The sequence below is a fragment of the Papilio xuthus genome, unplaced genomic scaffold (genome assembly GCF_000836235.2).
Source record: "Papilio xuthus unplaced genomic scaffold, Pxut_1.1 DF827597.1, whole genome shotgun sequence".
Lineage (NCBI taxonomy): Eukaryota > Metazoa > Arthropoda > Insecta > Lepidoptera > Papilionidae > Papilio > Papilio xuthus.
The window spans coordinates 1,374,947-1,386,262 of NW_013531052.1; the positions used below are offsets into that span (position 1 = coordinate 1,374,947).

Consider the following 11,316-nt stretch of genomic DNA (forward strand, 5'->3'; position numbering starts at 1 on the left):
GTCGGCAGCCACAGGTGAAGTGGTAAAGTGCAAGCACAAAACACGATGACCCAACTCGATCCGTCTCCACTTCACGACTATATTCGTAACAACTGTCAAAACGCCTTATATAAAGATGGTTCCTCGACCCCTCTTAAGCCAGGTGCTCTGCTCTGATTGGTCGTTACTTAAATTACGATAATAATGTTATTTAGTCTAGGAAAAACGTAAATTATAGAGTAAGATCAAATTAAAAGTTATTAGAAGCTTTTACAATATCAATAAACATTAAACATTGCACACAATGCGTTAAACAGTAACTCAGTTGACAATGGCTACTTAATAACTTCCTACTTTAAATATATTGTTAGCTGAGGGTGGAACTTAAAAATAATGGTGGGGTGATGCCAATATAAGAGACCGCACCCTCATTTTCGGGACATACTCGCCACCGAACACTGAAGCCAGCGGAAGCTCTGCCCGTTTGACTAGCCAAAATAATTTATCATTTTAACTCTGATAGTTGACTAAGTTAATGTTGTATTTTTTAATCATTTTACTGTTAATTACATTTATTCAATTCTGTTACTTTTCTTATTAATTCAAAAAGTACTGTAGTAGTGTATAAGAGATTGTTTTTTTAATTTTCCCTGCTTCTGATCCTTAAGATCAGTAGTGGGATAGTGAAACTCCCACGTCCTTGTTTGTACATCCTGATACGATGTGTTTCCATTGTTATTTCTTTAATTGGCTAGTCATACGATCAGAAATATATTTTTGGAAATTGTAACTACCCTTGTTTAAAAGGACAAATTAGCACTTTGTTTTCGGTGTTTCGTATAATATACGTAAGTAAGACGTGATGTGACGGTGTGATCAAGTTTTATAATGTCAACTTTGGTGAGTACATTCCAATTGTTTTCTTCTCCGCTTTAAAATAACAAATAGAAGTTGTATTTGTTAGCTTTTTGTGTAAATTTTAGAATGGCTCAATTTTAATATTTTGTCGTGTCTACCCTATTGATCAATTATTTACCGTAACTTGAATGCCCTGCTTGGAATTACGTCTAATTTTAAATACTTGCTAAAAAAAAGAAAACATGCCTAATAAAAGGCGGCATAGTAGGAGTCGATCGCAAAATCGCAGATCGCATTCTAGCCAACTAAGTTACCAGCAGTTACATTCAACCTTAAAACTTGTTAAATAATAACTTCTGTAACTTATTAAATAATAAGAATAAGCTTTACAGTTATAATTAATTACAAAGGAAGAACAATGTATGAACAACTTATCAATTTTTAATACTTTGTTTTAGGTCTGAAACAAGTAAAAAGTAGTAGAAAACATAATCACTAATAATTCACAGAAATAGAATTTGAATAAAGATATAATTTTACATTCTATTCATATTTAAAAGAACTAAATGTTGAACTAGAACTTATGACCTTTTGCTGATTGCTGAAAAATAAATTTACAACAAAAATTGATGAAAATAATATAAAAGTAAGTACAAGACATATGCCAAATTCTACATGGTAAGTGGTAAATATTAAGTAAGCACGTATTATATTTCCAGCAATTACTTGAACAATTTTAACCTTTTAAATTGGCTTGATATTAAGTATAAAATGGTTTGCTCGAAACATGAAAAAGATTCAATAATAAAGATTAACTTAAACATTATTTAGGTTGTGTGTAGAATATCTCTCTATTATTGTTTCAAATATTGTAGATTAAACTGTAAATTGGTCATGACATGACAAGTTTTTCAAACTAATTTGATTTATGATTCTATCATAGACATTTCACAAAAATGGGCAGGCAATAAAAGTTCCTATCTGTACCTGTAAAAACTAATCATAATTTTTTTACATGGTTTGTGAGTTCCATCATTGTAGAGAATTGCAAAGAAGTTTTGTAAGTAAAGGGGAAGAGATCCATAAAATCAAAGAAACCACTTATTTTAATAAGGTATGTAATTAGGTGAAAAGCAATAATTAAATTGATTGTTGTACACTTGAATCAATTAACTACCATTTCATTCTGTTGCAGATGAATGAATGCACCTCTTCAAGTTCTACAGAATTATTAAATGAAGAAATCTGCTTCAGAATTACTGACTGCATGTCGCTGCAACATCTGTGCTACAAAGTTTGATTGTTTGATAATAGTAATTCTAAACTAAATTTGAAAAATAACTTATTATATGGAGTAGTTTAACCGCAAATCTAAAAAAGAGTCACCATGTTGCAGGAAATGCTAGTAACTATTTTAATGTCAATATTGATATATAGATGTGTAACCTATAGATTTCGTGTTTTATATTAGTTTGATGTTAATAATATGACAATTTTTAGTAATATGTATTAGACTTTAATATAAAATATACACTAGCATAACAAGATTTTCTCGAAATTGGGAAATGCAGTGTATAGAAACTAAAAATATAATAAAATATAGGGAATTAAGTATCAAGTACAAAAGATAAAAAAAATACCATTTAATGAAAAATATGAAACAAAATTAATTTATTAAATTTGGATGTAACAAATATCACAACTTATAATAAAACCTAAATCTTTTTTGAACTAAGTAATAAAAAATAAACAGAGATTGTATATAATTTTCTTACAAGTAATTTAAATTTCAACACAGGTACTTTACCCCAAAATGATGCCTCCTAAGCTCATTTTTTTTCTTGTTAAGGAATCTATAGGTTACACATCTACGGAGAATAGTAATAACAAAAGAGTTAATATGCGGAATCTTTAGGTTCATGATAATTTTATGAATTTATTTGAGAAGTAAAACTTAAATATTGTATTCTATCTTTACATTACATTATATTTAACATGACTTTTACATTTGCAATGTTTTGATAGGAAAAGTTTGGATTAGGGGACTATTTGGAGCGTCGGCAGTGCAGTTGGCGCTTGACCGCATCATATTTTACATATCCAGGTACGATCTCCGCTGTATAGTAATGCGTTCTTCGAATTTCTTGATAACATCCATCCGACATTCTTACTGTAATTACAAATTGCATACAACTGCATAGATATTCAAAGATGTGTGAAGTCAACCAACCCTCACTGGCTCTGCGTTGTTGAATAAGACCTAGTCGCATTCCTGAGGGTAGGCTCCGAGCTCCTCAGTGGAGTATAGTGTGACCGTATAGTGAGCTTGATGATGACGATTTTTTTGCTTCAATGCATATTGTCTTGTTAGCAATTTTCTAAATATTTTACCAACAGATAGCTGCTAATCTCTTTCCAGTGTTATTCTATTTCTCCCGACGAGAGTGACACTACTACTCCAGTTCTATCAGAAAATATGAGCTATCAAATAAACAAACTGGAACAAATAAGCATTTATTATAGTTGGGGTATTTTGTTGGTGAACTAAACAATAATGGTATTATTACGAAAGCAATGAGCATTATGTTGCGTTCTTAAAATATGTTCGCTTTAGTCAGAAGATTAAATTAAAGTTGCAATTAACTAAATTGTTTTATTTTTCCTAAATTGTTTTCCCTCGAATAATACTTTCAAACGTCAAAAAAGGAAACTGACAGATAGATTTTTTTAGGTTGGTAGCAACGTAGACTTGTTCATAATATTGCTAGCATTGAAAATGTCAATTTTTATTCTCCGTTTGTGTATCTAATTAGTCAAGAGTTCCGTCTCTTATTTTATATACTCTTTGATTATCTTTTGTCACTCAGTTGTCATTTTGTCATCGTGATGATTGATTGAATTGTGTTTTATTGTCGTCGTCATTGTTTTGTGATTTTCTTGATTTATTTCAATCAGGAATATTGTTTTTTGTAAATATGAATGTAGTTGTAAAATACCACTTGAATTTTACATACAACATATACGTGTGAAATTTATATTACAAATACAGAGGAAGAAATTACAATCTTAAAAATGGATTGGATAATATCAGATGAGTTGGGTTTAACGGTGGGCCATTTAGTCGGTTGGGGTGCAGCTGGTGCCATGATTATAGGTGGGGTGGCCCCTTACATTCCTCAGTACAGGCAAATTAAGAGAACACAAGATGCAGAGGGGTTTTCTCTGTATGTTTGCTTAACACTTCTAGTAGCCAATACGTTGCGTATTTTATTTTGGTACGTATTATCTTTTATTACTTTAAATTTTTATTGTAATCTTACCATTAATCTAACTCAAAATCAACCTATTGTTAACATCGATTTAATTTGAAGGTTATTTACATTTCATATTTACACAATCACAGCTGTTTCTTCCCATATGTTTTAGTATGCAAATATGTTAAGAGAACAATATGAACTAAATAATAAATAGACTGGAATAAAGATTAAAATTATGGGGTATCAAGGTCCCATCTGTAAAAAAAAATATAAGCAGCAATGATTTAATTATTTCATCAAATACTTGGTAACAAAAGCACTGACCATCTGTATTACAACACAAGGTCATCAAGTGATGTCATTATACATATTGTAAATTTAATATTGTAACCAATATATATACTGAAATGTATTAAAGTAAAGGTATTTACTCAACTCTTTTTGTGGTACAATTCCAAAGTGAAAATTGAAAATAATTGAAACATACAAAAATCCACCCTCTTTTCTTCTGTGCTGTTTTAGATTGATTGTGGTTATCATGATTCATTAAAACTTGTAGAAATACAATAATTGATGTTTTTTTTAGGAAAAATATTCATTACATGTTCATTCATTCCAGGTTTGGCAAGCGATATGAACTGCCTCTATTAATTCAGAGTATTGTAATGAACATTACAATGTTTGTAATGATCCATCTATGTGTTACTGTTCGTAAAAAAAATCAAATTATAAGAGCAAGGGAAAGAATATTCACAGGTTTGTATCACATTTGCCATCAACATATACAGTAGCTTACAAATTAGATACTTACTTTTATTGATAATTATAATTATAATATTTTTCTTATTGTATATTGTTACATAGCTATTGCAATCTATCAATACATAGTATAATTTCTTATATTTTCTTTTATTTTACTGTTAGCATTAGTTTGGTTTAACTCATAATTTTATTTTGTTACTAATGTTATTTTTCTTTTTTTATTTTAACATTATTTTATGTTTTGTTTGGTGGTTGGTGTAATTGGTGGCGTTAGGTGCAATATTCATGTTATATATACTATTGTGTTGTGTGAATGGATCAGCTCAGCCTGACGATACGGCGCGCTGGCTGGACCAACGCAGCAGCATAGGCAGGGAGAAGCCACGAAGCTTCTATGGTGAGTCAACGTTGGATGACGTTGGTTATATCGTGACAGTTTGAACACACGGGCTATTTTGTCTTGCAATGTTTGTGTTGCTGTGATCAGTTTATTTGCTGCTTGTCATTTTGGATTTTAATAATTTAATTTTGGTTTTACGAGTCATTTTATAATATAGGATTGCACCTAATATTTCCATGATACTATTATTGAATAATTTACATCTATATTAGTCAAATATATTTATTTACACATATTATTGTACATATATTGTCTTCTCATTTTATAATATCAACCTGTTGATTATATGTGTTATTTCTAAAAACATTTTGAAACATAATTTTTACATTAAATTAATCTATACACCAGATCATTATTCATATATCCCTATAAATATACAATTGTTTGTTATAATTTTGCTTTTGCTTAGTCAAAAGAGTGAATTTGTAATTTTTTTTCTCTAAAATCTCCATTGCTTGCAATATTTATGTTTTCTTAGTTACTTTTTCAGATTTAATTTTAAGATTAAGATTAGGTTATTCATTTTTACTTTTACAATAGCATGTCATTTTTATTTTGTCATCACATTTTGATATAGAGAAATATGAACTAATTAAGTTATTTTTACCTTTTAAGTCAATTTAGATATCTGAAGTTATATAAATTCCCAGAAAGCTAAAAATTTGTGAAAACTTTCAAAATATAATTACGTTTACAAATTTTTGAATCGTTACATCTCCGAAATGGTAACTCGTAGGAAAAAAGTATTCAGACATTTTTTGATAGATAGCTAAAAATCGCAAAAACTTATTACTTGATTAAAACATTTTCCAGGCAGGGGTAAGATGGGCAACTTTCAAAATTTTATTTATAGTTATATTTTGCACAATTTCACAATTTTCAACTTTTGTAAATTTATAAAACTAAACTCTTAATTTTTGGTTAAATTTGACTGGATATTTGTCTTATTTAAATTTTATAATGAGGAAATAGGTTGAGTTAGTTATCTTTCTTTATATTATTATACTAAAATGGTTCATTGGCCCTTGTTATCAAAACTTGACCGTTATGATTGAGTTTAACATATTATTTATCTCATCTTTGGAGCAATGCTGGGGTCATGACTATATGTACATTTGTTATCTAATTGTGTCAATTCATTTACATATTGTATAAGATTTCCTACTAATTGTGTTATTTATTAAACATAATAATAAATGGGTTAAACATTATGTAATATATAATTATTGGGTTAAAGGTGATATTTGTACGTTATTACTAAGTTTTTACTTTAAACTATTTTTGAATTTTAAAATTATTTGTGTCCGTCATTTGTTACGAATTTGGTACTGTGATGTCATGGATGTTTTAAAAATGTGTTTTGTTTTGAAGGTTATCCGTAAGTTTTATTTGTCCAGTCAACAGCTTATGTAAAGTGAATTGTGACTTTAATTTGAATGTGATAAGTGTTTTTTTTTTTTAAAACTAAAAGAAATTTTCAATTCATCCCATGATGTTAATATTAATCAGATTTTTTTTTAAATGCCATGAATTGTTAAGTTTGAAGATGATGTGACTGTTTAATTTTTTTTCTTTTCAGATATGGATAGAAAGTATTTTTGGGCGTGGACGGACTTCCAGAGTTATTTGGATTGTATGCTAGTATTTTCAGTATTGGGTGCGGCGATAACCTATCTATTGATAGAGTTCTCACCATTTGTTGAACTAATTGGCTTCCTAGCTGTGTTCACTGAGGCGATGCTCGGAGCGCCACAGATAGCTAAGAATCATCAGAATAAAAGTACAGAAGGAATGAGGTAATTTAATTTTTGACAAATATGCAATTACGGCAAACTTGCACACACGAAACTCTTTCAAGCATAGATATAATGTAACATATAGATGGAGTGTTACATGTTTGACGTCTAATAAAGACACTATTTTTGAAGGTACATGTTGTATTGTAAATGATGACACTTAGGGAGTTTACCCTCACAAAAGACCTCCGGAGGCCTATCTCATCGCCTCACATTTGTGTTCTGAAATTAGATATGTTCCTCTATCTTATATTACAAATGTAAATGTATGGATGGATGAATGAATGTTTGTTAGAAGGTATGTTCAAAAGGAATGCAATGATCTCGCTGAAATTTGGCATAGATGTAGAACATCTGGAATACCATATATAGGCTACTTAATAAGTTTTTTTATAATAATTTTCGCGCGAACAGAGTCGCGAGCGAGAGCTAAGTTATTTACCTTTTCAGATTCGCCGTGATTTTCTACTACCAAAAAGTTAATACAAAAAACCATCGTTCCAATTTTTTATCTGTCAATTACTTAATCAGTTTACTATTTTTTTTTATTATTTACCAGTTTGAGTATGGTGATAATGTGGACGTGTGGTGACATATTCAAGACTGCATACTTCGTGATCCGTGAAGCACCCACGCAGTTCTGGGTGTGCGGCGGCCTTCAGGTCTCCTTAGATATTATTATTCTATTCCAAGTAAGTCATTAATAGTTTCTATGTGTTTTTACTGTCATGTTCTCGTCGTTTTATTACAACGTAAAACGATGTAATTCCATACTTGTAACTAGGCCTTTTTTAACACATTTAACTTTATAAATACTATTTAGAACTTACTTTTGTAAAATTATGCAAATGGTCCTTAATTTGCAGAATGTAGATAATATAGATCTTACTTCTTACTAACATAGTATATGTAGATGTTTAGATGAATGGATATTTGTTTGAAGAATTGGGAACATAGTCTGCAAGAGCACATAGGCTACTTATAAAGTTTTTTTTTATTCTGTGCGGACGAAGTGGATCTAGTAGATTAAATTAAAGAATATATAATGCGATCCGCTGTTACCTCCTTGTAAAAAATAAAACATAATAAATTCCAGGTGTGGTTGTACCACGACAAGACGGCGGCGGCTCGACGGTTGCGTAGAGGCGATTAGCAGTGGTCCGAGACAGACTTATAGCGTTCGGGTCGCGCAACTCGCGCGCTGCGCCTGTTGCTACGCCCGCGCTTCTGCCTCACATATTTATCATGATATTTAAATCTGCACGAGGCTCTGGCTACACTCGACAACTAACATATCCTTTACTCTAACATTTTATACTCTGTACAATCTGTATAGATCTGTAGAAATTTTATTGTTAAAATCTATATTGTTGAGTAGACGTTGACGTTTGGATATTATAACCTAAAAATAAACGTCATTTTTGAAGTGAAAGTGTGCTATTTGTAAATTAGGTAATTTTGAAAAGAATAGTGGCAAATTGAAGTGTTCTATTTGTCTTTAGTTTTAAAATCGATAGTCGAAAATGCAATAGTGATGTAACAAAATATCGAATGGCCGAAATATCGATGTTGCCAAATGTGCACAGTACATTTGTTCTTACTTTTTAATACGAATTAGTTTGAACAAGATGTAAACTAGTGAGTGTAAATACATATCCCAAATTATTCATTGTTTTTAGATTGGAACTATTTCTAGGTTAGAAACTTTTATATGGTGGCAACAATGATAATGGAATATTCAAATTTGTGCGATTTTCGCACGTAAGGTGCTACAGGCTGAATGTAACAGCCAAAGAGGCTAATGTTTTTTAATAATAGTTTTGTAGGATAAAAAATAGGCGTAATAAAATTATCAATTAGCTTCCATTTTTTATAATAATATCATAGGTATATTTATGATCCGGTTTTCAAATTGACGGTTAAATTGTAAGGGATTGTAGAACGGATTAGTTAAATTGTAATTAATCTTTTTATTTATAAATTTTGATAAACTTTCAAAGTAAATACTAGTAAATTGTTGTTCATATGGGGCCAAAACTTTGAAAGTAAATATATGAATGTATTATCAATATTCATGTGAAGTTTGAAATACGGCCAGAGTATTTAAAAAAGTTAAAATGTAACTGACAGTTATTGTGAAATTGACACTTGAAATTTTTAAAAAAATATAAAAGAAAACAATAGAATGAGTCTGTGATAGAGCATTTAACGTAACGTAATTTAAAGTAACGTAAAAACAGTTAACATCCCTTCTACTAAAATCCTCTATAAGTAGTGAGTTTTTATTCCAAATAAAAAAATAGCGCACCTCTAATATATTTAGTAGTTTCTAACGCACCGTTATTCAGTATTCAAATCAGATAAAATACATTGCAAGATTCAAACTTTATGACGGCTCGAGGTTACCGGCAACGTAGGAGTTTGGAGGAATGTGTCAGTTTTTCTACGTAACGTCTCCGAAATTGCGAGCGGTCGTAAAGTATGGACGTTATATTACTATTATTTTATGATAAGCGCGAGTCAGTCTCTTTCAATATTAAGTTAGTTTTTGACATAAAATATGCAAGCGAAGCTAGTCAGGCATTTGATAATTATAATCAATTGCACTGGTGAAGATATTTGGCAACTTTTAACAGTCAGTTATGTAAAATGATTATGAAAAACATCAAAGCAATTTAATATAATCTTAGAAAGAAATCAAATTGCTTTGCTTGTACGAAATTAAAATGGACATACGTGAAATTGCTATGGGAACGCGTACACGGAGTGAGCGAGACAAATGAATATTCACATATAGAGTAACAGAGAAAGAACAAGTTTCTCAGAGCGGCTAGACAAAGTGCATTCGCTACGAAACGACCTTCAAAAATGTATGGATTTGAGAATAATTTTGGATAAGTCACGTGATTGTCGCACATCAGTTTCATACATTTTTAAAGTTCGCTATAGAATCGTTTCGAAGCTAATGTATTTTGTCTAATCCCTCTGAAGTCTCTGAATGTATTCGTTTAAATAAGTTATATTTAGTCTTTAAATGTGATAATGTCATTAAGATTCTTATTATAACACCGATATGTGCAAATAATTTAAAATGTATTACATAAAATTGTGTGCAACCTAATTTTGTGTGCTCGTGTGAAGTGGCCACAATCATCTTAAAGCAGTGAGCTAATTTTTTTTAATTTAAAAATGGTGCTAAATACATCAGTTGCACGTTGTGGGATATATTAATCTAGTCTTAAACCTCTAAAAGTTGTTAATTTAGATAATTAGTAAATGAATTAGTTGTTAAATAGTTAACAAAGTTGGTTTTGTCAGAAATGTGTGCATAAGGGAACATTTTTAAATATGGCTTGGTACATTTTTTTTTATAATAAATGTTTTTAAACATACAATGTTATTGTTAATTTGAGTATTCCATAGTATTTTAATTTCTATTTAAAGTTAATTCCAACTTATTATTCCTTTTTGCTTACGCGATAATATGTGCAAATAGTTATGTGTAATTGTGTAAGCGTAATTAAATTATGTATATATTATTTTTTTACTATCAAGCTGTTGTTAAAAGATGCTGGTCTATTATAAAATTACGATTGTAGTACAAATGTTGTGGCAATTTTTTATCAATAAATGCCATGTTATAGAATTATTTAATTTCGAGTACATTATTTTTGGAAATATTGTATAATTTGAATGTTGTACAAATATATTATTTTTGTATTCATATTTTTAAGAAGCTTTAACAGTTCTATATTAATCTGTAGTTAAATAATTCTGGATTTCAACTGCAGTGACAAATATTGAAACATATAGTTGTCTTTGTTATATCAAAGCGAATGTAAGAGATGACAGTATGTATCAATCGTGTCATTGCAGTCAAAGCCCGCAGTAAAGGTACGCGTACATTGTCCCGCGCCGGACTCACCGTAAGTACGAATTAAATAGATTTGCTTTGTTTTGATGCGATGCAGGCGGTGCGGATGATGGACATATATAAAATTATACAAAGCAAACTAAAATCCGTTGCGAGCCGTGCGTGCGGTGAGTCCGGCTCGGGCCTATAGACGCCTACCTTAAGCCCACATTCGTACGGGCGCTTTTTTATCGCGCGTTAACAAATTCTTGAAATAGAACTGGATTTTCACGCATCTTATCATATGTGACGCTTTAAAACGCGACGCTTTTTGATCGCACAGTGTTGTATTTTGAGCGTTGAGTGAAAGGAACAAGAGTGATTTTAAAGCATTCGTCGCTTGAGAAACGT

The 11,316-nt window shown here is 30.5% G+C and overlaps 1 protein-coding gene across 3 annotated transcripts; it reads left to right on the forward strand.

The window, feature by feature from the left end:
* Positions 1–3,716: 3,716 nt before the first annotated feature.
* Positions 3,717–9,167, forward strand: LOC106118350 (PQ-loop repeat-containing protein 1). 3 transcript variants are annotated; one of them, XM_013312999.1, is made up of 6 exons: positions 3,717–4,112; positions 4,714–4,850; positions 5,131–5,253; positions 6,836–7,052; positions 7,612–7,744; positions 8,149–9,167. In XM_013312999.1, the coding sequence occupies exons 1-6, from the start codon at positions 3,910–3,912 to the stop codon at positions 8,203–8,205; spliced, it is 870 nt and encodes a 289-aa protein (XP_013168453.1). In that variant the 5' UTR covers positions 3,717–3,909; the 3' UTR covers positions 8,206–9,167. The 3 variants fall into 3 exon arrangements, with proteins under 3 accessions (XP_013168453.1, XP_013168454.1, XP_013168456.1); XM_013313000.1 differs by having other exon boundaries at positions 5,179–5,253; XM_013313002.1 differs by lacking the exon at positions 5,131–5,253.
* The last annotated feature ends 2,149 nt before the right edge of the window (positions 9,168–11,316 follow it).

Coding starts and splice junctions, on each gene's coding strand:
- LOC106118350 (XM_013312999.1), top strand. CDS start 3,910: ATGGATTGGATAATATCAGATGAGTTGGGTTTAACGGTGGGCCATTTA. Junction 4,113..4,713: donor ACGTTGCGTATTTTATTTTG/GTACGTATTATC, acceptor CATTCATTCCAG/GTTTGGCAAGCGATATGAAC. Junction 7,745..8,148: donor ATATTATTATTCTATTCCAA/GTAAGTCATTAA, acceptor AATAAATTCCAG/GTGTGGTTGTACCACGACAA.